This window comes from Camarhynchus parvulus, chromosome 11 (assembly GCF_901933205.1).
Source record: "Camarhynchus parvulus chromosome 11, STF_HiC, whole genome shotgun sequence".
Taxonomy (NCBI): domain Eukaryota; kingdom Metazoa; phylum Chordata; class Aves; order Passeriformes; family Thraupidae; genus Camarhynchus; species Camarhynchus parvulus.
In genome coordinates, this window is record NC_044581.1 from 1,535,444 (window position 1) to 1,559,974 (window position 24,531).

At 48.9% G+C, this 24,531-nt stretch overlaps 1 protein-coding gene across 4 annotated transcripts in view; it reads right to left on the bottom strand.

Annotated features, from left to right (window-relative positions):
- ZC3H18 (zinc finger CCCH-type containing 18) overlaps positions 1-24,475 on the bottom strand; it is a 44,940-nt gene extending 20,465 nt beyond the window's left edge. For 2 of the 4 annotated variants that reach the window (XM_030956068.1, XM_030956066.1), the window contains exons 1-10: positions 24,420-24,475; positions 23,925-24,065; positions 18,084-18,679; positions 15,350-15,434; positions 14,409-14,557; positions 13,913-14,005; positions 12,365-12,522; positions 10,916-10,948; positions 9,332-9,449; positions 6,922-7,208 (exon numbers count right to left, since the gene is read on the bottom strand). In XM_030956068.1, coding sequence (XP_030811928.1) covers positions 6,922-7,208; positions 9,332-9,449; positions 10,916-10,948; positions 12,365-12,522; positions 13,913-14,005; positions 14,409-14,557; positions 15,350-15,434; positions 18,084-18,665 — 1,505 coding nt within the window. In that variant the 5' untranslated portion in view covers positions 18,666-18,679; positions 23,925-24,065; positions 24,420-24,475. Of the gene's footprint in view, positions 1-6,921; positions 7,209-9,331; positions 9,450-10,915; positions 10,949-12,364; positions 12,523-13,912; positions 14,006-14,408; positions 14,558-15,349; positions 15,435-18,083; positions 18,680-23,924; positions 24,186-24,419 lie in introns of those variants that run through there. The other 2 variants (XM_030956069.1, XM_030956067.1) reach the window with 2 other exon arrangements.
- Between the last annotated feature and the right edge of the window lie 56 nt (positions 24,476-24,531).

A 24,531-nucleotide genomic window follows, 5' to 3' on the forward strand; every position in this document is an offset into this window, starting at 1 on the left:
ACACACCACCATGAATCACTCCATTTGCATTCCCTTCTTTTTGCCACTCCTTTATCTAATCAAGCTCACTCCAACACTTTCTGACTTGCAGGCCCTGGATAACCTGCACTGATTCCAGAGCCTGGGTTATCCTGCTCATTAACGTGCTCAGAGATTAACAAAGTCAACTTGAGCCAGCCTGAGAAAACAACACAAGGGTGAGCAGGGCCTGGGATCACGTCACCTTGTCACCTTCTGTCCTGGAATCTGCAGCACCTCACTCTCCAGGTGACACCTTGGGAGAAGCTCAGTGTTCCTTGTTGGAAAGGTTTTAGGAGGATTTAGGATTTGTCCTTCCTGACTTTGCTGTCAGTTGTCTGAATCCCCACTCAGGGGGTTATTTTGGTTTTTAATGGATGCCTAAGTGCTCTCCATTAATAGGTTTTAGTCCTGATGGAGGGAACTTCCTTCCAAAAAAAGTGTGGTGTGTGTGATAATGACAGGATGGTGTGTCAGCCACTGCTCCTTCCTGGCACCTTCAGAGCTGCTGTCACCTCCTGGGAACATCTCTGAGGACAAGAGCCCCCTCCTTCTCCCCATCCTACCTGGCACTGGTGTTCCATGGAATCTGGGCTCCACACCATGAGAATCCCAGAGTCACTGAGGTTGGAAAAGAGCTCCAAGGTCATCAAGTCCAGCCTGTGACTGATCCCCACCCTGTCCCTCCCTGGACACCTCCAGGGATGGGGACTCCACCATCTCCCAGGGCAGCCCATTCCAGAGCTCAGTAATTTTTTCCATAAAGAAATTCCTCCTGATGTCCAACCTGAGCCTCCCCAGGCACAGCCTGAAGCTTGTCTGGTCTTTGTGGGAAGAGCTTTCAGGTCAGACATCAGGACAAAGTCCAAGACTGGAGATGACAATGTCTCACTCCAAGGTTCATTTTGCCATGCTGCTCCCCACCAGAATCCCAGTATTCCTTGGAGAGCAAATCCAGGTGCGATTTCCATCTCATGGATGTCCATCTCATGGACCTTCTTCCTCCTTGCTTGATCAACACCAAGTGCACCCCAGCTGAGGGGGCAGCAAAATTGAGGTTCCATCTCTCTCTGGTGGGTCCAACTCCTGGCCCTGCACAGACACCCCAACACTCCCACCCTGTGCATCCCTGAGAGCACTGTCCAAACTCTCCTGGAGCTCTGGCAGCCTCGGGGCTGTGCCCATTCCCTGGGAACCTGGGCAGTGCCCAGCACCCTCTGGGGGAAGAACCTTTCCCTGATCCAACCTAAAACTGCCCTGGCACAGCCCCAGCCACTCCTGGGTGCTGTCCCTGTCACAGGGACATCAGTGCCAGTGCTGCCCCTTGGGAATGATCTCCTGAATGTCCCTCAGTGCTTTGGGAATACAACCACCAACAGGCCCCACAACCCTGGCTTGCTCCATGAGCTCCTGGAACAGATTCCCTCGGATGCTGGTGGGATAAAAGCCTATGGCAACAACAGGAAGGATTAAAGCAAATTATTTCAGTGTGTAGAGCCTCTGCCCCCAGCTAAGGGTCAGAACATCTTGCACTGCTCTAAGTTTCTTCACAGGACATATTTCATGTCACTTCTTTATCCCTGAAAGGCTTTGCACAACAGAGAGAAAAAGAAGGAATTTTGCACTCAGCAAAAATCAGGCCCAGCCTGGGGCATCAGAACTCGTTCTGGAGATGGGAGCAGGAGGACAGACAGCCAAGTTATCCCTCTAATTGATCATAAAGTGTCCTGGCTTGTCTGAGTGTTCGATGCCTGAGGAGGGAGGGGGAGGAGGAGGGGGAGGAACAGTTTTACCAGCAGTGCAATCTCAGATTTTAAACTTCTTGGAGTGCTCATCTGAAGCTTGGGGAAAAAAAAAACCAACACAAAGCTTAAAACAGCAACTGCACAGTCACAGAATCATGGAATGGTTTGGCTTGGAAAGTATCTTTAAAGCTCATCTCATTCTACCCCCTGCCATGGCAGGGACACCTTCCACCAGCCCAGGGTGCTCCAACCTGGCCTCACACAGTTCCAGAGATCCAGGGGCAGCCACAGCTCCCCTGGGCACCTGTGCCAGGAGCTCCCCCACCCTAACAGGGAAGAATTTCCTCCCACAATCCAATCTAAACCTCCTCTCTGCCACTTGGAATCCATCTCTCCTTGTCCTGTCTCTCCATGCTCTTGTTCAAAGTCCCTCTCTCTTTCTCAGCAGCTCCTACAGGTACTGGAAGACAATTTTGTGAATTCCTTCAAAAAAGGCCAATCCACATGTGACAATCCCATTGGAGCCCAAACACTGCAGCCTCTTCTTCCCACAGTTTCAAGGAGAAACACTTGTCCCTGAATGCATCAGGGCTTAAATCTTTGTTAAATTCTATTTCCCCTCAGCTCCATCACGCAGCAATGCTGGGAACAACTCTGGCTTCTCCACATTTTTAGCCTTAAACTCCTCTGTTGTTTAGAGATCAGGTTAAACCTCCCTGCTTTCAGCAGAATGGAAAGGCAACTTGTTCCTGTGTTCCTGGCTGTTTGGGTTCTCTCATCCCTTGATTCTGTAGGTCCTGGTTTGTTCCCTCCTCCAGCTCCTGCGGGAGCCCCTACACCGACAGACCAACTGACATGGACCTGGAATTACAGACACCCTCAGCTCTGCCTTGGGCAAAGCTCAGTGCTGCTTGCACAACCTCTGTGGAGGAGTTCTCTGAGCCCTGTGGAGGAGCTCTCCAATCTCTGTGGAGGAGCTCTCCAAACCCTGTGGAGGAATTCTCCAAGTTCTGTGGAGGAGCTCTCCAAACCCTGTGGAGGAATCCTCCAAGTTCTGTGGAGGAGCTCTCCCAGCCCCATGGAGGAGCTTTCCCATCTCTCTGAAGCCCTCCCAACCCTCTGGAGGAGCTCTCCCATCTCTGTGGAGCTCTGCCAGCCCTCTGGAGGAGCAATCCCAGCCCTCTGGAGGAGCTCTCCCATTCCTGAGGAGGAGCTCTCCCAGCTCATCAGCGCCAGGCCCGCGTGGGCCGTGCAAGTGGCAGGAATGTTAACGGGCAGCCGTGGCGTGAGCCAGTCCGGAGAGGCTGGACCTGCCAAAAGCTGGGATCCAGCAATTAGGGAAAGCCCAGAGTCTATAAATAGAGGCAGCAGAGCCCCAGGTGTGTGCTGTGGCACTGCCCTGCATCCTGCTTGCCAGGAAGCGCGCAGCAATGCCAGGTGTGACACATTCAGCGGGAGCTGCTCGGCCCCAGGATGCCAGAGCTGCCCCTCTGGAGCTGGCACGGAGCAATCTGGAGAAAAGGTGACACGGCTCGAGCCACTGCACTGCCATGAGGAAGTTGGGAGCTGGTCACAAAGTGACGTGGGACACAGGCCAGAGCCAGGTCACAGCACGAGCGTGACGGGGACTGCTGGGCAAATGCCAAGCGACGGGTGAGGGACGTGGCCTCCAAGGGAGAAGCTGGAATTATGCTTTCACTTGTTAAAAAGCTTCTTCAAAACTTCTTTCTGCAGGTTTGTTTTCTCCACCAGACACCTGCAGAGCTGTGGGATGGGGTCATGTTGATAGGGATGTCCACCATGGGAACTGAAATCCCATGGCAGGGGATGGGATGGGCTTTAGGGTACCTTCCAGTGTGGGCAACTTGTGCCAAGGCCTCACCACCCTCACAGGGAAGAATTCCTTCCCAATATTCCATCTAAACCTGCTCTCCCTTGAACTTTAAGCCATTCCCTCTTGCCCTGTCACTCCATGCCCATTGAAAAGTCCCTCTCCATAGCAGAATTAAAAAAAGCAAAGAGGTGCATCAGAAACTATTTCTGAATGACCAAGACTCATCTCAAGGAGCCTGTTTTGGAGACACAAGAGGCATTCCCAGCTCCCTTGTGCCAGAGGGAAGCAGGGAATGTGTATCCCCTGAATGCTGGCCACCCCATCTCTGGGCTCTCACGTGGTTTCATGGAATGAGAGGGATCCAAGATTGGTGAGCACAGCCACTGCTCCTACCCAGCACCCTTTGGGCAGCACTGGCAGCCCAAACTCTCCCAAGAGAGCCCTGCCCCAGGACTCCAGGAGTGCCAGGGGAAGGAGCAGCCAGCAGGCTCATCCTTGGGTCACACTGACTGTCACTGACTCGTGACCTTGAGCTGCCAAGCAGGTGACATCACTTTCATTGACATCATCTCCATCACATGGGTCTCGACAAGATCTGTCCCATCACCAAGCCAAGGAGAGCACAAACCACCGGGGCAACGTGGTAATTAAGGTGCACAAATCGTGGCTGTTAAGTGAAGATTATAATTAAACGGAACATGTAATTATGGTGTCCCTATAACTGCTCCTCCAGACCGTTCTGAAACTGTCACTTCCTCTTGGGAAAGAGGGACAAAAACCAGCTACTCTTTCAGCAATGCAGATAAAAATTCCAGGCTGGATTCAGGACTAAGCCCTGCTCCCACCTGAAACCACCTGATTCCACGTGGAGCCTCATTCCTGGCATTCCTAGCCCTGCTCTTCATTGATCCAACTCTTCCTCATGCCCATTGTGTTTCACACCTTCCTCCAGTGCAGAGGAACAGCACAGACACCAGGCAGCAGGAAAAGCTCCAGTGAATCTTGGGAAACAGCTTCCCTGCACTTCTCTGTGCCCCACACATGCCTGAGTGTCCCCAGGCTGCTCCACACTCTGGGAGTCTCCGTCTGCCACTCTTCCCAAGAAACTGTTCAGCAGTTTTCCTGAAGATCCCAAATCATAGAATGGGTTGGGTTGAGAAGGACATTGAAGCTCATCTCATCTCACCGCCTCTGCCAAGGGCAGAGACCTTCCACTAGACCAAGATGTCCCTCTGCAAAAAATGTGATCCTTTTCCATGATTCTGAGCCAAATGAGGTTGTGACACCGGGGCTTCCATTCCACTGGGATATTTATCCAGTGCTTTACAAATGTGCCCCAGCCAGAGGAGGCTGGGAAGGCAGGATACGTAAATCATTGACAGAGGAACAAAACAGGAATCACATTGCTGCACTTTCAGTCTGTCTGGTTCCATTTTCTCTTTCATACAGGTCACAACCAGGATTTCCACAAACGGGTGATCAGAAGCAAACCTGAACTCATGCTGCAATTCCACTGAGCAGACATTCATGCCAAGGACAATTCCTTTCCTTTTTTGAGTTGTACTTAAATCTCCAGATACTTCTGCTATCCACAAACTCCCAAAGCAGCCCTGGTTCTTGTGACAGACATTTCTCAGGGCCTCAAAGGGTGCCACCACAGGGCTCCTAGGGAACCAACCTGCAGTAGTCCCTCATCCTCCCAAAACCTCTCCAGCCTGAAGCGAAGAGGGAGGAGCTGACCATCTCCACAGCAAAGGACACTCCTGCTTTCAGGGTCAGGTTATGCACTCATTGTCACTGATGTTTTAGCTCCACTTAGTGGCCACATGGTTCACTAACTACAACTGTCCTCAGCAGTTACACACACCGGGATCAGTCACAACAACACTGCCCAGATGCTTCTTAACTCTGTCACATTTGGTGCTGTGACCTCTTCCAGGGAGAACCTGTTCCAGTGCCTAACTGTGCTCTGAGTGAAGAAGCTTCTGCTAATATCCACCCTAAACGTAACTTGACACAGCTTCGTGCCATTAAGATTATTGAAAATATCTTAATTATCCTGCTTTCAAAAGGAAAAATCTCCTTCAATATTAGTATTATAGACAATAATCAAACTGAATTCTGCCAATTCACATCCTCCTTAATTTCAAAAGAGAACCTGGACCTCCTGGAGAAGCCTCTGACAGACAGAACCAACTCCCACTATTTTCTGAAAGTTTCAGCACTTCCAGCATTCCTTCAGAGCACATCCAATGTCACAGAGATATTCTATGAAAAATCTTTTTGTTAGGATTTTTTCTCTTGAGAAGCTGAGAAGCTTCAGAAGCGAAATGTAAACAATAATTATCTGCTGCTGTGGAATGCAACAAGTGCATCTTTGATTGATCTCATGTAGTTGTTTTCAATTAATGGCCAAAGTCCAGCTGTCTCGGACTCTCTAGTCAGTCACAAGATTTTATTATCATTCCATTCCTTTCTATTCCTTGCTAGCCTTCTGATGAAATCCTTTCTTCTATTCTTTTAGTATGGTTTTAATATAATATATATTAATTGTATATACTATATATAAAATATGTATTAATTATATATTAATTAATATATAATATATATTAATTATATATACTATTTAGTATAGTTTTCATATAATACATATTAATTATATATACTATATATAATATTAATTGTATATATTAATATGTAATATATTAATTATATATAGTATTCAGTATAGTTTTAATATAATTATAGTTATTTTAGTATCGTTTTAATAGAATGTATATTAATTATATATACTACATATATAATATATATTGGTTATATATATTAATATATAATATATATTAATTATATATATAGTTTTAACATAATATTTCTAGTTCTTTTAGTATAGTTTTAATATAATAGATATTAATCATATACACTATATATAATATATATTAATTATATATATTAATTAATATGTAATAGATATTAATTATATATACTATTTTGTATAGTTTTAACATAATATTTATAGTTCTTTTAGTATAGTTTTAATATAATAGATATTAATTATATGCAGTATATATATTAATTATATATATTAATTAATATGTAATATATATTAATTATATATACTATTTTGTATAGTTTTAATATAATATATATAATAAAATAACAAATCAACCTTCTGAAATATAGAGTCAAAATTCTCATCTCTTCCCTTGTCCTGGGACCCCTGCAAACACCCCCACAACGCACCTTTCCCACGACCACATGGCAATAACTGCGATATCCCACTGTTCCCTGTGACTCCCCCCAGGCAGGATCCCAGCTCACACTCACCTGGGGAGCAGCGGGGAGCGCGGCTTGGCCTTGTCCTTGTCCTTGTCGCGGTCCCGGTCGCGGTCCCTGTCCCGGTCCCGGTGCTGCCTGTCCTTCTCGTCCCTCTTCACCCGCTCCCTCTCCCGTTCCCACTCCTCCTTGCGCCGCTGCCGCTCCTTGTCGCGCTCCCGTTCCCGCTCCCGCTCGCGCTCCCGCTGCCGCCGCTCGCGTTCCCGCTCACGCTCCCGCTCCCGTTCCCGCTCCCGCTGCCGGGTCTCTCGCTCCCGCTCCCGTTCTCGCTCTCGTTCCTTGGGAAAAACAACAGAGAAGCCATGGTGGTGATGCTGTGGGAGCAGCTCCCGGCAAAGGGTGGCAGATCTGGGAATGCCGGGAATTACATCCGCCCTCCCTCAGCAAGGGATCAATAATCTGCAAACCAATGACATGGAGGTAATAATCTAGAGATCAATGACATGGGAATGCCAGGAATTACATCTGCCCTCCTTCAGCAAAGGATTGAGATCAATAATCTGCAAACCAATGACATGGAGATCAATGACATGGAGATCAATAATCTGGAGATCAATGATATGGGAATGCCAGGAATTACAACCGCCTTCCCTCAGCAAAGGATCAATAATCTGCAAACCAATGACATGGAGATCAATGTCATGGAGATCAATTATCTGGAGATCAATGACTTGGAGATCAGTGACACGGGAACATCAGGAGTTACAATTCCAGATCAATCCTGGGAATGCTGGAAATTACATCTGCCCTCCCTCAGCAAAGGATCGAGATCAATAATCTCCAAACCAATGATATAGAGATCAATAATCTGCAACACAATGATATGGAGATTAATGAATGGGAATGCCAGGAATTACAATTCCAGATCAATCCTGGGAATGCCAGGATTTACATCTGCTCTCCCTCAGCAAAGGATTGGTATCAATAATCTGCAAACCAATGACATGGAGATCAATAATCTGGAGATCAATAATCTGGAGATCAATAATCTGGATCCTGCTGAGCATACCCTGGATACAAACCCAGCATCACATCCCACACAACTGTTGTTTTCAAAGGCAATGCTTGGATTAATTTGGTTTATGAAGCTTATTAAATAAACGTGTTGATGTTTACGAGTCTTTCCCCTCATTGCTGATCATTTCTATAACCAGATAATTAACTTTGCAAATGAGCACCAGGAAAATAATTGGTCATGTGTGGCCACAGTGAGGCCCAGGCTCCTGTCCTGCAGAAAACAAGGATTTAGAGCAAAAGAAAAGCTACTTTTGAAAGGATTTGATGGAAAGCACTGAAAAGCTCCCCTTTGAGCAGGACTGGTTGGTGTGGTAACTGCTCCAGAGACACAAAGTTTGCATGAGGGGAAAGGAAGAGCAGGGAAAGGGTTCAGAGCCTTTCTGAAGTTTTCAACCAGGTTCTTTCCTGGAAACTCCTTCCCTCTCCAAGATGTCCAAGGATGGGCAAGCACTGCTCAACTGCTACAGAGGAGCAGCCAAGGAGCATGAGCAGGAACCACCTCAGACATGGAATTGTTAAGGGTGGAAAAGACCTTCAGATCATCAAGTGCAACCCTCAGCCAGCACCATCACCAAGGTCACCACTGACCAGGATCCCAGGTGCCACATCCACAGGTTTTCTCAACACTTCCAGGGCTGGGGACTGCACCACTTTCCTGAGCAGTTTTTTCCAATACTTTACACCCTTTCCATGGAAGAATTTTCCTAAAATCCAACCTAATCCTCTCCAGGTGCAACTTGAGGCTGTTCCCTCTCCTCCTGTCCCTGTTCCCTGTCCCCTCCTGGCAGGAGCTGTGCAGAGCCAGGAGGGTCCCCTGAGCCTCCTTTTCTCCAGGCTGAGCCCCCTCAGCTCCCTCAGGATTCTCCAGTCCTTTCCCAGCTCCCTCAGGGTTCTCCATTCCCTTTCCCAGCTCCCTCAGGATTCTCCATTCCTTTCCCAGCTCCCTTCCCTTCCCTGGACACGCTCCAGCCCCACCAGGTCTGTCTTGGAGGGGCCCAAACCTGACCAGAGCCCCAGGTGTGGCCTCAGCCGTGCCCAGCACAGGGGACAGTCCCTGCCCTGGGGCTGTGCCCATGCCAGGGCTGGTGCCAGCCAGGTGCCAGTGGCCTTCCCAGCCACTGTCAAGCAGCACTCCATGTCCTTTTCCATCAGGCAGCTTCCCATCCTCCCTCCCAAGCCTGGCACACTGCATTCACCCTCATGGAGCTGGAACAGAACATCCTCCATCCCTTCACCTCCAGCGTGCTCCGTGCAGGGACTGAGCCAAGACTGAACTATTTGAAATCTCCTGTTTCAAGCACTGCCCTGGAACTGTGCCAAGGCCCAGAAGAACCTGGAAGAAAGTCAGGAAGGAAAAGGGGGAAGGGGGGAGTTCCTTACTTACTCTGTAGTTACGGTAGGGGTCGGGGTCTGTGTACTGAACCCTGAAATTCTCATACTGCCCACCACGCCAGAAGCGCTCTATTTCATAGTCATAATAGGGATCTGCATAGGGATCAAGCCTACAATGAAAAACAGGGAGTGTTAGAGAGGGAAAAGGCACTTGGCACCACAAAAACTCTGTGTGCTAGGTCAGCTCAGCCACTGTGACAACAAAACCACGTTCCATGCAGCAGGGCTGTGCAGAGATGGTTATTTTCTACACAGCCCAACCAAACAGCCTTTTAAAGTGAGGCTTATCAGAGAAAAGCACAAACCTTTCTTGATAAACACCAAAAAAAGAGCTACCAAAAATTCAGCCTTCAAACCAATGTGGTGCAAACACAGAGAGTGCTTCTGAGAGCCCCTTCCAGTGCCTGCACAGGGAGCAGGACATGTTCTGCCTCAGGGACTGAGAGCTGGGATTTCTGCCCATGCACCCACAGCTCATCCCAAACTCCTCAGGAGTGCCCCAGTTCCTGCCCCTGCAGTGATGGCTGCCACCAGTGCCACCAGTACAGGACAGGAGCTTTGCACAGGGGGCAGTGGAGCTTTGGAGGCAGGTCAGCAACTCCCTGGACCTGGAATTGCCCCCTGGAATGAAGGCACCACTTCTCCAGCTGATATCATCCAGTGGGAATCAGCTGCTGGCCCAGCCATGGACTGGTGGCACACACACAACTGCAGAATGAAGGATTTTTGGGGAGGAAAAGGATTGAAACCCCACCCTCCTTAAAGCTGCTTCCTCCATCTCCTAATTTCTATTTACATTGTTTGATGGTTTTAATTCCCCAACTCCACAACAGCCAAGCACCTGGAGTGCAAATATCAGATCCACTGTGAGGATGAGGAGGGGGTACAGGGAGTAAGGAACTTCCAGGGCCACAGAGGAGTCAGTGGCAGAGCTAAGATTCCATAGCAAGTGCTCCCAAATTCCAGATTATCCATAATGAGACTCTGATTTATTAAAAAAAGGAATAAAGAGGCCACTTTTTGAATTTTTACAGTGCCAAATAACCTAAACCAGGTTAAGATGTAGGTGCTGCCCTGTGAGTGTACCTGTATTTCTTTCGGTGCTTTTAAATAATTTAGGGTTTCTCTTTTGGACTGAAGCAATAAGCCAAGGGAAGGAGAACCAGGATTTGGGATGCTTCAGTCAGCAACAAACTCCTGATGCCAACCCCAGAGCAGCCTGGATTCAGGGACATCAGGTGTTCAAAGAGACAGGAAAACATCTCAAGCCATGCCAGAAAGGAACCTCTGCTTTTTGACAAGCCTCAAGCACAAATCCCCCCTTCCTATAATACTGGAGGTTTTTTTTTTAATTTCAAAAAGGATCACTGATGTGTGTTTGGGTAATTCAGTGTTTATATAACTAGAAAATAATTGTTACCACCTCAGAAATAATCCAATCTATCCACTGAGTCAGCTGCTGAGGGGACAGGGGTCTGTCTGTGGCCTCGGAAGTTGGAGGAAATGCAATGGAAAAAAAAGGCAAAGGAAAATTCTCTTACAGTTGTAACAGTACTGGAATCAAAGACCTGCTTACCCATAGTTAATGTTTTCTTTGATGTCCACCTCCCTATAGTTATTCAAAAAAGAAAAAGGGATTCATGAACTACTGAGACAAGTCCACATGTCACAAGACAGTGCTGAAAGCATTTTCCACATCCCAGCTGCACTTCCAGTGCTCAGTTGGCTGCAAGGTGTCCAGCTGGGCAACAAATTGTGTGTGGGGAGGAGAAAAATCAGCATTTTCTAGAGCTTGCAGCAGCAGATTCATAACTTTTCCCTTCACACACAATGATGATATTTTAATGCCACAGCCTGTTCACACAGCCTTGAATTTTCAGGAATTCCAGTTGTTAGATGAGTTTTGTTTAACACTGGTTATGTGCAGTACATTTTTTTTTCTGGACTATATGAAAACCAGGCCTGCTCTTAACAATTTCTACATCAGAGAGGCCCAAAATGCTGCTGGTGCATTTTATAGGACAGTCATAAAATGAAGATAATGGATGAACAGCCCCCAGAACACTGGGGGTAAACCCCAGGTGCCTCTGAGATGAACACAAGGCCAAGATCCAGAGCTAATTAAACTCAGGAAAATATTAATACTTTAGAAATATATTTTCCTTCAGGCTGCAGAACTGAGGACAGGGTTTTTTGTATTTTTTTTTTAATTAGGGAAAGGAATTGCACTCCAGAGCAAATCAAAGAATATTGAACAAAAGCTTAATCTGCTCCTTTTCAGAGGTTTTTTTTTGCAATTCATCCACTCTAAAATAAAAAGAACTAAGCCTTGCAAACCCTCTGGGAGTGGAAATATTTCCATAATCTGTCCATGTAGGAAGAACAGAGGATGCACGAGCAAGGAGAGACAAATCCACCTGTACTCCTGCAGAAACCAAGCCTCTTTCCCAAAAATTCTCTTCCCATTCTTTTTCTTGGCTCAAGAACTACCAAACAATTTCCCAGAGCTGGGTTTGAGGTCTCCAACACTTGAAATTTAACCTTAAAACCCCAATTTAACTTTAGGGGGCTTGTTGTGTACCAGCTTTAACTGGGACCAGTCCAGGTGTTTGTTCTGTCCCAGCTGGGGCCACCAGCTCCTGCACACTGAACACGCTCCAACCTCGCAGCCTCAGCTGGAATGCTTTTAAATTCTGTGGGTTGGGATAAGGAAAAAAAGGGAGAAAAAAAAGCTGGAAGAACACACTGGTGTGAGGGAGGCAGTGCAGAGCTGGAGAGAACCCAGGAGGAGCAGAATTCCAAGGAGACTGGAGGCAGGAAGGGCTCAAGGAGACCGGGAAGGGAGGTGGGGCTGAACCGGAGCGAGCGGAGGCAGCTCAAGCTCTCAACCTCCTGCTCATGGGAGCTGCTCCCTGTGTGGAGGTGCCATCCCCCAGTGTGGAGGGACAGGGGACCCCAGGCAGGCTCCCTGCCGTGCAGTCCCACCCAGGTGTCCCTCCCTGGAGCTGCCAGGGCTGTCTCTTACGCGGGGTCCCGCACGTCTCGGGTGATGCGGTAATTCCAGTCCCGGAAGAATTCGTTCTCCTTGTCGAACTCCCGCTCGTCCTCCCCGATGGTCACTGTGAACCTCTTCTCCTCAAAGTCAGGCTCCTGCTCCTTCCTCATTGTTGCCTTTTTTAATACCTTTTTTTAAAGAGAAGAAAGGTATTTTTAATACCTTTTTAAAAAGAACAACAATTTTTAATACCTGTGGAAACCCAGGAATATTTCTCTGTCTGCTCTGGGGTGCCCTGACCCCCAGGGGAGCACTGACTTTGACCCTCACCCATGGAGAAAGCTTCCCAAACTCCAGAATAGACTGGAATCCACAAAAATGTGAAATAGATTATAGAGAGCAGTGTAGGTGTATCACTTGGTGAGAAATTAAGGTTTTGGAATTTTTAGTATGTTGTGGATGGAAGCAAGATGGGGGGCACAGGGCGTCATCCTGAGTTTCTTCTTCTTCTTCACTGACTTTGACCCTCATTCATGAAGAAAGTTTCCTAGACTCCAGAACAGACTAGAATCCACAAAAGTGGAATCTATAATCTATAGATTATAGAGAGTACTGTAGGTGTATCACTTGCTGAGAAATTTAGATTCTGGGATTTTTAGTATGTTGTGGATGGAAGCAAAATGGAGGGCACAGGGTGTCATCCTGGGTTTCTTCTTCATGCTTCTTCTTCCTTCTTCATGGGTTTGGGTGGAATTTTGTAATTGGGCAGAAAAGTCCCCATTGGGGCTCTTTAGGATCAGTTATTGGGTTAAAAGGGAAAATAATCCAGGTGTCAGTTCTTAATGGGATAGTTTAGTCTTAAAAGACCTTGTAACAAGAGCTTGTTGGCCATTTTGTGCCTTCTAATGAAAAGCTGCCAAACTCACAGCAGTGAGACTGTTTTACTAATAAGAAATAATAAACACTTGAGTCCCAACACAAATTACTCAAGTGACTTCAATCCAAACCCAGAAAAACCAGTGACTGAAACCACCACAAATACCTTTTCAATACCTTTTTTTAATAAAAAAAAATAATACCTTATTAAAGAGCACAAAAATAGTGTGAGAAGAGAAGGTTCCTGGAGCAGGGAGAAATTGGAATATTAAAAATCCTGCCCTTGGGAGGTTTCCTGCAGCCAGAGCACCTTCTTCCCTCAGAATGTGCAGGATATTGGACTTTTCCTGATTAATTCCCTGTTCCACCAGCTCAGAACAGCAGGAAACAGAAGTTTCCCCCCTGCAGTGATCACAAACTGGAGAAACAGGTACTGAAGGGAGGGAAATTGGATCAGCTTAAAGCTTTGCTTTGTGAAGGGCTGGACTTGAGGGCCACAAATTCCCACTATTTCTTAAATATAACCCCCCAACCTGGATTTGAGCTCCTCTTGGCTGTCTAACAATTGGGATGTACAACAAACCACAATTAATAGATTAAAGGGCCAAAGGAATAGAGAAAGAGCAAGACACCTGTGCTCCAAAAAGAGCTTTTCCAGTGGATTTTGGAGGCAGCCAGCAATTCCCTGAGGAAGGAATTTACCTCTTTAGCGTGCCGGAGGCCCCTCTCCCAGGCACTTTCTGTTGGAGGGTCTGGAGGAGGTGGAGGTAAAATTTCATCAACCACTGGGCCTCCCTGTTGGAAAGACGAGGAGAGCAGGAGAAGACACTTGAGTTAGTTTTAAACAGCAAAGCTGCGCTTTGTAAAGCAACCTCAGAGTTACTCCAGACGTGCCTCAGCAGGACTGAGCTGGGAAACCGTGGCATTTTACCCCCCTCTACTGGCAACTCCAAGATCTCCATTTAAAAATCTCATGTCCAACTGTGGGTTGAATTTTGCTGAGGTGTTAGTTCAAATCAAGAGGAGGAAAATCCCAGGATCATGGAATGGTTTGGGTTGGAAGGGACCTCGAAGCTCATCTGGTTCCAGTGGAAGGGACACTTCCCACCAGACCAGGCTGTCCAAAAGCCCACCTGGAACACTGCAGGGATGGGGAGGGTGGTGCAGAAGCCATGAACGGCCAGAAGAGGTTCCATACCCAGGGGTTGGCTGGCATCAGCGGGTGAGGGCCCATGGGAGGGGCCCCGTTGGGGGAGAAGGGCTCAGGTTTGGAGATCAGTGAGTAATTTCCTTTGTCGTTCACTCCGGGGTGGATAAAGCGACAGTTCATGCCCCAGGTGCAGTGTCCTGTGGGAACACACAGCTGTTAGACCCTGCTTCCAACAGCACTCCAGCCCCACAAAAACCCCACCAGGCAGGTAAAACCCTTTAAGCAGTAACGTTGGTGGAGGTGTTTGACTTTTCTCCTCTCCAGCTGGGTTGGGATTTACCTGTTTGCACACACATGGCACTCTCCACCTGCCAGAGGAGACAAACTCATCCACACACGGATGGATCAACGTACAAGGACCTTATTCCAGTGGGGAGAAGGGAGAGAGGGAGGGCTGGACACACACTGGTAATTAAATGTAGGAATAAGCCTATGAGATCCCCATTTGTTAATGACAAACATTTCCAGTTAGGAGCTTTGCCTTTCACAGGAAACCTGAGGGCAAAGCAAGCACCACAGTGCATCCCAAACAAACAGGGACAGCATCATGGAATGGTTTGGGCTGGAAGGGCCTTAAAGCTCATCCAATTCCAATCCCAACACCTTCCACTACCCCAGGCTGCTCCAAGCCCTGTCCAGCCTGGCCTTGAACCCTTCCAGGGATCCGGGGCAGCCACAACCTTTGTGTTTTAATCCCTACAAGTCTCCCTTTATTCACCTCCTCCAGGCTCACCACGCTGAGGGCAAAACCCTTTTTGTGTAGTGGCTCCATGAAAATTCAGCTTTGGCCACCAACAAACAGCAAGGTGACACTGAAGATGCTCGGGGCAGAATTTATCATGTAACAGCAGCTTAATGGAGAACAAAAATCCCCAAACAGGAGCAAGAGCAGCAGCTCTGGCTCCTCCCAGCCCCCAGGGTGGGGTTACCTTTCATGAAGAAGCGGCAGGTGGGCCTTGGCCTCACCTTCCTGTCGTTGGGGTCTTTAACCTCCCCTTCTTCCAAGTCATCATCCTGGAACAGACACACAAAGCTGACAGTTCATGTGGGGCATGCCCTGCAGGACCTGACATTGCCCAGTTGTTCAAACACTGAGAGCCACCCTGGGGCAAAACCACAGGAGAAAAACAAGGTCAGGTTACAGGAATGCCCCAGGGCACCTGCACAAGGTGAGGGCAGGACATTCCAGGTGGCTGTAAAAGCACCTTCCACTGTCCCAGGCTGCTCCAAACCTCATCCAGCCCGGCCTTGGGCACTGCCAGAGATCCAGGGGCAGCCCCAGCTGCTGTGGGCACCTGTGCCAGGGCCTGCCCACCCTCACAGCCAGGAATTCCTTCCCAAAATCCAAATTAATCCTGTCAGTTCCACCTCGTTGCATCACTCCATACCCCTGTCCAGAGTCCCTCTCCAGGGACAATCTCACAAAGGAACTTTTCAGGATAAATCCAACAGATTTCTTCCAGTCACCTCCACCTTCCCTTCCACTCCTCAGCTCCACACTGGAGTTAGGAACCAGCTCAAACAAAACTCTGCCTCATCCCCAGGGACTGCAGCCCCAGGAATGAATTCTGGTGGCTGGAGGTTGCTCCAATATTAAGAATTAACAGCCATGAAACACCTCCAGAAGAAAAGTTCTTGGAACTTTCAAATACCAGCATTTTCTCCTTTCTCCAAGGAAAAAAAAACTTTTCCCAGCTTTGTTAGACTGCACTTGGAAAGCCAAAAGGAGCTGGGGATGCAGGAGGCAGAGGTACAAAGACCAGAGAGGTGTCACAGGTACTTGGCCAGGAAATCAGAATTTTATCCTAAAGGACACCCTGGTTTTCCCTCTCTCTCTGCCTCCATTTCCCTGTTTCCAGCACGTGAAACGTGTGAAGAGGGAGCATCTGCATGGGCCTTTCCTCTGCCTGGCAACAGCCATTCTCAGGGTGGAAGAGATGAGGGAAATTCCCTCCTTTGATCCACTGAGCAGCTGGCAAGAAGGAAAAAGCCATCCCTTGGCTGCAGACAAACCCAGGAGCACAGAGAGGAGGGTGAAGAGCCTCTGCTGCTGCACTCCTGAGCCAGCCAGGGACAGAGCTCTCCTCAACAGCAACGGATTGAAAAGCCTGCACTTATATTCCAATTAAAATTTGCATTAATATTCCCCTCCCTCCACGCCAGGAGGCTGAAAGCAAGAAGAAAATGCAGAGCTTGAAGATTTTCCCCAAAGCTGGGGCTGGCTTTCAGTGCTGCATGAATGGGAGAAGCAGCTCCACTCTGCTGCTTTCAAAAGAGCTGTGTGAAGTCTGCAACAAAAGGGGAAGTATTTATTTCTGGGAGGTCTCCTTGGAATCAGGCAGCTGAGAATGCTGTTATGAGTTAATGTATGAAAACCAGGGTACAGATTCATCTCCTGCTTTGTGAGGAGAGCTCCCAAGAATGCCTCAGGCTCCAAAGGAGAGCATTCATATTTTAATCAAGGAGCAGGCATGGAGTCAAGACTCCAGGAATTTTTGTTCTGCCCATAACATCCTGGAATTCCTTCTAACTGATTCAGGAATACACAAAACCTTAGGAAAACACGTGTTGAACAAAATCACCTGCCAGGATGGGCACGAGGGAGAAAAACCATGTCATTTCTGAAAGCAATGAAACTTGTCAATGAATTATGAAGAGTAAAAACAACACAAAATATGATTCTTTAGAGAAAAGGGAGGAGGGTGTGTGCAGTGAGGCTCCAGGAGCTTCCCAGGCTCCTGTGGCCAGTCAGACCCACAGGAATGGGGCTGGAAGGACAGAACATCTCCCCTGCTCAGCTGAGGAGCCCCAGCAGTGACCCCAGCTCACTCCAGGGCTTCCCTGCCTGTCCCCAGGACAGTCCCTCACCCCAGCCCAGCTGTGCAGCTGCAGTTCTGGAATGGGAGCCAGCCCAGGTGCTCTGCACCAGCAATTCCTCCTCCCACTCCCCCCACTGGGATGCACTTCCAGACCAGGAGCCCGCAGGAGGGGTTTTACTGGAATTACTCTGCCCTTTTTTCTTCATGGAAAAGGAGGAAGTTGCTGTTAAGCTGCACAAAACAGCTGCTGCTCTGCAGAGCTCCCTGCTGAGCACAGCCACGGCTAAAGGTGAGATTTTCCCTAATCCCCACCTGCAACTAAACCCCACTTTTGATATTTCTGAGTATCTTGGTTGGTTCAGGGCTGTGAAACACTGCACATCCCTGACCCCATAGCCAAACCATGCCTTGGGTATTTTCCAGAAACCCCAGCACCTTCCACTGCCCTCCCATGCATCCAGATGCTGCTGGAACAGCCCAGGATGAGGGTTTGAGCAGCACAACCACCCCCAGCACCAGCCCCTCAATCTGAACAGCTCCTGGCCACCCAGTCCATGGGATTTGCTGTCAGCATCATTCCCAAGTCCCCCTGGAGCTGAGGCAGGGCAGTTTCTCACAGCACTGGAGCCTCCCCACACTGAGAGGGAACAAAGCTCATTCTGATGGCTCTGGCACAAAGTTTTGGTTCAGCACAGGAACCCCTGAGATCAGGGCCTGCTCCATGCTCTGGCCTTACCCCCAGGGAAAGGGGTTCCCTGCACACCAGGGACAGGGATATTCCCAGCAAGAGGAGGAAGGAATTGCAGTGGGAGAAGCAACCAGCTCCGAACCAGCTCCTACTTACATCAATTTCTCCATCATCAATTTCCCCATCATCCTCTTCTTTCTTCTTCTCCTTGAGGGGATCCTGCCCATCCTTCTCATCATCACTTTTGCTGCTGGATTTCTTCTCATCTTCAGGGGCATCATCTCCTTTCTCCTCCTCCTCATCATCCTCCCCAGCAGCTTTCTCCCCGTCCTCCTCTGCAGCAGCAGTGCTGGGTTCCTCGGGAACCTCCTCATCATAGTCCAGCTCGTGCTCATCCAGCTCCCTGGTGACAGAGGACACTTCCAGGTCGTTTGTCCTGTCTTCCTCCTCCCCCTTTCGGGGCCGGGGACTCTTCAGCTCCACACCCTGCTCGTTGGTGTCGGATTCCTGCGACTTGGCCTCGCTCAGCCGATCCTCCTCGTCGGAGTGGTTCTCCTCCTCCCCCCGGCTCAGGGCCCTGCCTGCCTCCTCCTCCTCGCCCAGGAGGCTCCCCTGGCCACCCTCCCCATCGAGTTCCCGCTCTGAGCCACTCTCCTTCAGGACCTCCTCATCAGAAAGCTGCTGGTCCTCTTCCTCAGGAGAGCAGGGGTTTCGCTCCGGGCTGTCGGGAACGTCCATCAGTCCCCGCGAGCCTGCAGGGAGAACAGCTCTGGTTATGGGCAGCACACTGGGCAAGCAGGGAAACCTCACCCTCAGGGACTCCTTCTCCTGAGCTTTGCTTCCCCAAGGAAAGGTTCCTGGAGCTCCTGGAAAGCCAGGCTGGATGGGGCCCTGAGGAACCCAATCCTGGCCGCGGCAGAGGTTTGGAGGGAGAGCAGCTTTGAGGTCTCCTCCACCCCAAACCATTCTGGGATACCAGAAATTCAGGAATATGGTTTCTCATAGATCCTTCAAGAAGGAAATTCAGAGTTTAGACTGCACAAAGAACTGGTTGCAATATTGCCCCAGCCTGGAGTGTGCTGCCCTTCACAGACAATGACAGAGCTTGAGGTTGGAATTTCATGGAGTCCCAGGCTAGTTTGGGTTGGAAGGGATCATAACGATCCCATCCCACCCCTGAATGGGATTCCATCAAGAATAAAGCAAATAAATACAACAGAAAAGGGAAGGGTGCAAAGTGGGGAAAAAACCTGGACCATACATTAATTTTACTCCAGAAACAAAAATCCCATAAATTATAGAAATGCCTGACTGGAACTGGCTGAGCTGACTGGGTCACATCCACACAAAAGCTCAAAATACCCTAAAAAAAAAAAAAGCCACAGAATTACAAATCATCTTCATTTTCTTGTGTCCCATGTTTCACTCCAGCTGCTCTCTGCAAGTTCATTTAGTGCTGCCACAAACCCACGGCATAAATGAGCAGAGTTTCACCTGTTATTTTAAAAACCCTTGCAGCAGAAATGCTACAAATGTCAGAGTCTGGCTGCTTTTTAAACATACCCAGCAATCCTGCATGAAATCAGAGTTTACTAATCTTTGATTAAGCTGCTATTTCACCTTTTCCTGATGCTTTTCCCTATTTGTCCAACTGGTTTTGCACAGGAAAGGTGATTTCCCATCAAAAAGCCACCCAGACACACCAAACACTGCCTCAAGTAAAGCAAACTGAGCCTTCCCAACACCTGAACCCCAAAATCTTTTGGTAATGAACAGAATTTGCTGCAAACTCCCAAGATCAAAGTCCCACTCCAGAAAATGCTGCTCCTTATACTGTGGGAGGTCTGCAGAGGAGTTAAAACCAGAAAATAAATTCAAACCACTCCCAGAAGCACCTTAAGCTGTATTTTAGGGCTGCCTGTGCTCACCCCAAGCCCTCAGGGCCCTGCTGCTATCAGTGAATTGATAAACACGAGATGATCTCAGCATCAGCAGGGCCCAGAGCAGCAGAAAATCCACATTTTGAGCTTCCTCTGCACACTGAAGTTGGTTCTGGCTCACCAGCAAAGTTCTGATTTCCCTGACAAGGTCAAAGCCAAATGAAAAGCCAGAAGTTGCCTCCTGGTGACAACAGCTCTGAGCAGTTCCCCAGGATGGAGGTGAACAAATCATCTCCTTATTGAGCACATCAAGCCTGATGCTGAGCTCATAAATTCCTGCACAAACCATTATTAGCTTTGAGAGCCAGCTCAGAGTGAGGATTTTAATTGCCCAAGTGCCTGAGAAGTGACTTTGTGTGAACACAAAGGTCAGCCCAGAGAGGGCACCAGAAATATCAAAGCTGCCAGGGCCACGTGGACTCAGGAAATTTGTTTTCTGTTTTCTTGCAAATAAGCAGCACCAAAAAAAAAAAAGAAAAAAAAGGTATTTAAGTGAAGCAAATGGCTTTTTGTGTTTGACATGGAGACCTTTAGAGGGATAGAAGGAAACAAATATGTTCTGATGGTGAGGAATATAAAACATTGAAATACAAAACATTGACCTGCACAGCAGCTTTTATAAAATCCACAGCATCCAGCAGTTGTAATAATTTCCTATTAATTTCCATCAGCAGAAATGATAAGAAACACAATAAATGATAGCCCAAGTGAGAAGGGTTCACAAAATCTAGGCAGGGAGGGTTTTTTGGGGTGTAATTCCTTGGATTCAGGGATTGGGCTGTTGCTCTAAGATTCCCCAAAACCAACAAAGCAGATTTTGGCAGCAATCTTACCCTGCATGGAAATGTCCCAAAACAAAGCCCAGATGTCCAAAGGTAAAATCAGCAGCAGGAAAAAAAATTGGGAGTTGGAAATTAAAAGGAAAACTGCCTGATGATGGAACAGGACAGCGAGTTTAATTCTAGTTTTAAGTGTTGTCTTAATCTGCAAACCAATTTAGTCTAAATTTTTTTAATTCTGCAAGGATTTTTTTTTTTGAGATGCTTTTTAAATCTGCAAATCACAATTTATCCCAAATCTCTGGAATTGTGAGAGGTTTTTTAATCTGCAAATCACAATTTCTCCCAGATCTCTGAAATCCTGAAAGATTTTTGGGGCTTTTTGAGGTGTTTTTTCAGGGGTTGTTTGGGGTTTCTGTACATTTGGGGTTTTTAAATTGCTTTCTGCTGTCCTTTAGGGAAACATACAGACAAATATCACAAAAACCTAAGGAAAATTGGCTCCATGGAAGTATTTTAAATCAAGCAGCAGTGAGAGCAGAAACCCCCAGGTTTCATTCCTCCCTTATCATAAACTTGGCCCTTTTTTGTGCCTTAAAACTAAGGCAGTTTCTTCCTAGTTCAAAACCAGTTATAAAAGCAAAAAATTAACTCTCCTAAGCCCCAGATAAGCTTGTTTGACTTGCAGCTCAGGCAAGAGGCAGGGATGTATTAATGCCTCTCACTGAGCAGCCTTTTATCTTGAAAAATCTTCCAAATTCAGGCAAAGCTGCCTTTGGTCCCAGCTGCACAACTATTTCTGTTCCAAAACCAGCTCCTTTTGCTCAAAGTGTGTCAAATCTTCCTTTCCTGAGTGTCTGAGGCAGCCTGGAGCAGCACAGGGCACTGGGAATTCCATCCAGGCTCACAAACCTCTCCTGCTCCCAGGCTAAATGAGCTGGGCCAGCCCTGTCACAGGGAGGAAAAGCAATAAATAAGGGGCATTTTCAGGCAAAAAAAAAGGGTTTTTTCCTGGTTTTGGAATGATTTGGGCATGGCTCAGTGAGCTGAAAGCCTCTTCAAAGCAGGTCACAGCTTCTCAGGGCAGAAATTGAGGATCTGGCAGCAGAACTTCCCAGGAGTGAGGAGATTTTAGTTCCACAACACATCAGTGACTTGGGAGTTTCACAGCCTGGGCTCTGGAATATCTCAAATTAGGGAATGAAGGATGAATTTATGCTTCATTATGCTCCTGAATTTATCAGAGTCCCATGGCTTGCACAAGGTGGGACAGAGATGCTCCTCCTACCTGGCCATCCTCACCGTGCCTGGATGCACCAGGAAGGAGCCAATTTGTTCCACTAAAGCCTCCCAGCCTCCTTAGAAACATTTCAAATTACACATTTCCCCCCTAAAAAGGGGAGGAGAAACTTGTGGACATGCTCCAGAAATTTAAACTCACCTGCTTCACTTCTTTAATAAGATATTTTTATCAAAGCTTAATGACATCCAAGATTTTTGAACTGAAAGCACTGGGATTGAGCAGCCTTGCACAGCACTAAAGGCAGGCAGAGAAAAGCCCTTTGCTACTTAAATTGCTTTTAAAAATCCACTTCCACCTGTCCAGGATGCATTTTAAATAAAATCCTGAACCTCACACTTTTGTCAGTTGATTTTCACAAGGCCAGAGGAGTCAGAGCAGGAATTTTTACCCAGCAGATCCCTTTGCAGAATCAAGCCAAGTTTCTTCTCTGTTGCTAATTTAACAGCACCAAAAGGTGCAGAATTAAAAAGGAAGAAATTCCAGCCAGGAACTGAGTTCCTACAAAACATGGAGCTGGGCAGAGCCATCAATTTCAGCCTCAAAACCCTACAAATGTTCATGGATATGAAGAACCAATGGCATTCCCAATTTCTGAACCCCTGGCAGCCCAGGGGGAGGTCACAGGACACATGGGAAGGAAAGAGGAGAGGAAGCTTTTTCCTTCAGGCTGAAATCTTTGGGATAAAAAGGATAAAATCCCCTTCCTAAAAGCCAAAGTGCTGCTGTGAATGAGATCCATGAAATCCAGGGGGTAAAGCAGAGCAGCAAAGCTCTGGAGCAGGGTGGAAGGGCAGGCAGGGACCATGAGGGAGCTGAGCAGAGGGAACAGTGCTGACAGGACAGGGGAGCAGAGAAGGGCAGCACACAAAGATTCGGGGAACAAAGAACTGCAAAAGCAGAAACCAACATAGGGAAAAACGTGGAAGAGCAGTGACAGCAGGAAATCAATTCCTCAGGATCCAGGAGAGGGGAAACACAGAACACTGAGAGGATGAACCCGTGTGCAGCCCTGCCCTGACTGCAATTCCAGCTGCCAACAGGGCTAATTAACCAAAATCCTCATTTCTCTGCCATCCTTAGGAGCTCTGAGGTGCAGGATGCCCAGGGAACTCAGCAGCTCTCAGGACACCCTCCAATGCCCCAAGCTCAGCTGTCCTGTGGGGTCAGTTTGGAGCTCAGAGGAATTTCCAGGAGCTGGGGCTGAAGCAGAGCTCAGAGAGCTCCAATGGGGAATGTTCCCCATGGATTTATGTGGGCACCTGAAGGGAAAGGCAGCTGCAGTTGGTTTTCCCAGCACAGCTGATTTTCTCCTTCCTGCAGCTCTCCCCAGCAAACACTGAGTGTGAATTCTCAGGGCCTCAGGAAGAGACAACCAGAGGGTCACACCTGGGTCCAGCAGGATTTGGGATAATCCCACTTAAAAGACTGATTTTGGATCAGCAGTTTGGCAAAGAGCCATACTGAGAAACTGGGACCCTCTCCCTGAATCCAGGCAAACCTTAGGAAGAAAGAATTCACATCCTGGAGGTGCTGCCCTTGAGCAGCTCTGAGAGACTCACCTGAGAGCTGACCCCACACGTGATGGACCCCAAACCCACCTGAGAGAGCTGACCCTGCAGGTGATGGACCCCAAATCCACAGAGAACTGACACCACACGTGATGGACCACAAACCCACCTGAGAGAGCTGACCCTGCAGGTGATGGACCCCAAACCCATTCAGAACTGACCCTGTAGGTGACAAACCCCAAACCCATCCCAGGATTGACCTTGCAGGTGACAAATCCCAAACCCATTCAGAACTGACCCTGCAGATGATGGACCCCAAACCCATCTCAGAACTAACCTATGAGTGACAAACCCCAAACCCAATTCAGAGCTGACCCTGCAGGTGACAAACCCCAACCCCCTCGGGGTTGCCCCAGGTGCAGGCGCTGCCGTGCTGCCCAGTGCGTGCCCCCGCAGTGCCCCCTCACCTCCGAGGCTCTCCTGCCAGGCGGGGCTCTCCGGCCGTGCCCCCGCGGTGCCCGCTCACCTCCGGGGCTCTCCTCTGCTGCCAGGCGGGGCTCTCCTGCCGTGCCCCCGGGCCGCGGCTGCTGGCGCTGTCCCTGCTCCCGCTGCCAGCCGAGGGGGACAGTCAGAGCCACCTGCACGCTGTGTCCCTGCCGAGCCCCGCTGTCCCCCGGCTCCCCCCGAGGCCGGGGCCGCCCCGTCCCATTCCCGGTGCCGACCGAACGGGGGAACTCATTCATTTCCGCGCCCTCCGGCCTCCCCCCGACCCCCTCTGGAACACCGCGGGGCCCTCCCCTGCTCTCCCCGCCGCCCGCCCCATTCTCGCTCCCCGGGGCTGTTCCCGTCCCCCCTCCCCGGTGCCGCCCCCGCCCCGCGCTTCTCCCCCCGCTCCCCCCGCCGGGCCCAGGCCCGCCCCCCCTCCCCGGCGCTAGGCCGCGGCGGCGCGGGCGGCGGCTCACCGGTGTCGGGAGGCGGCGGGGCCCGGCGCGGTGCGGGGCGCGGCGGGGGCGGGCCGGGGGCGGCGGGGGCCGGCGGGGCGGCGGCGGCAGCGCGGGACGGGGCGGCGGAGCG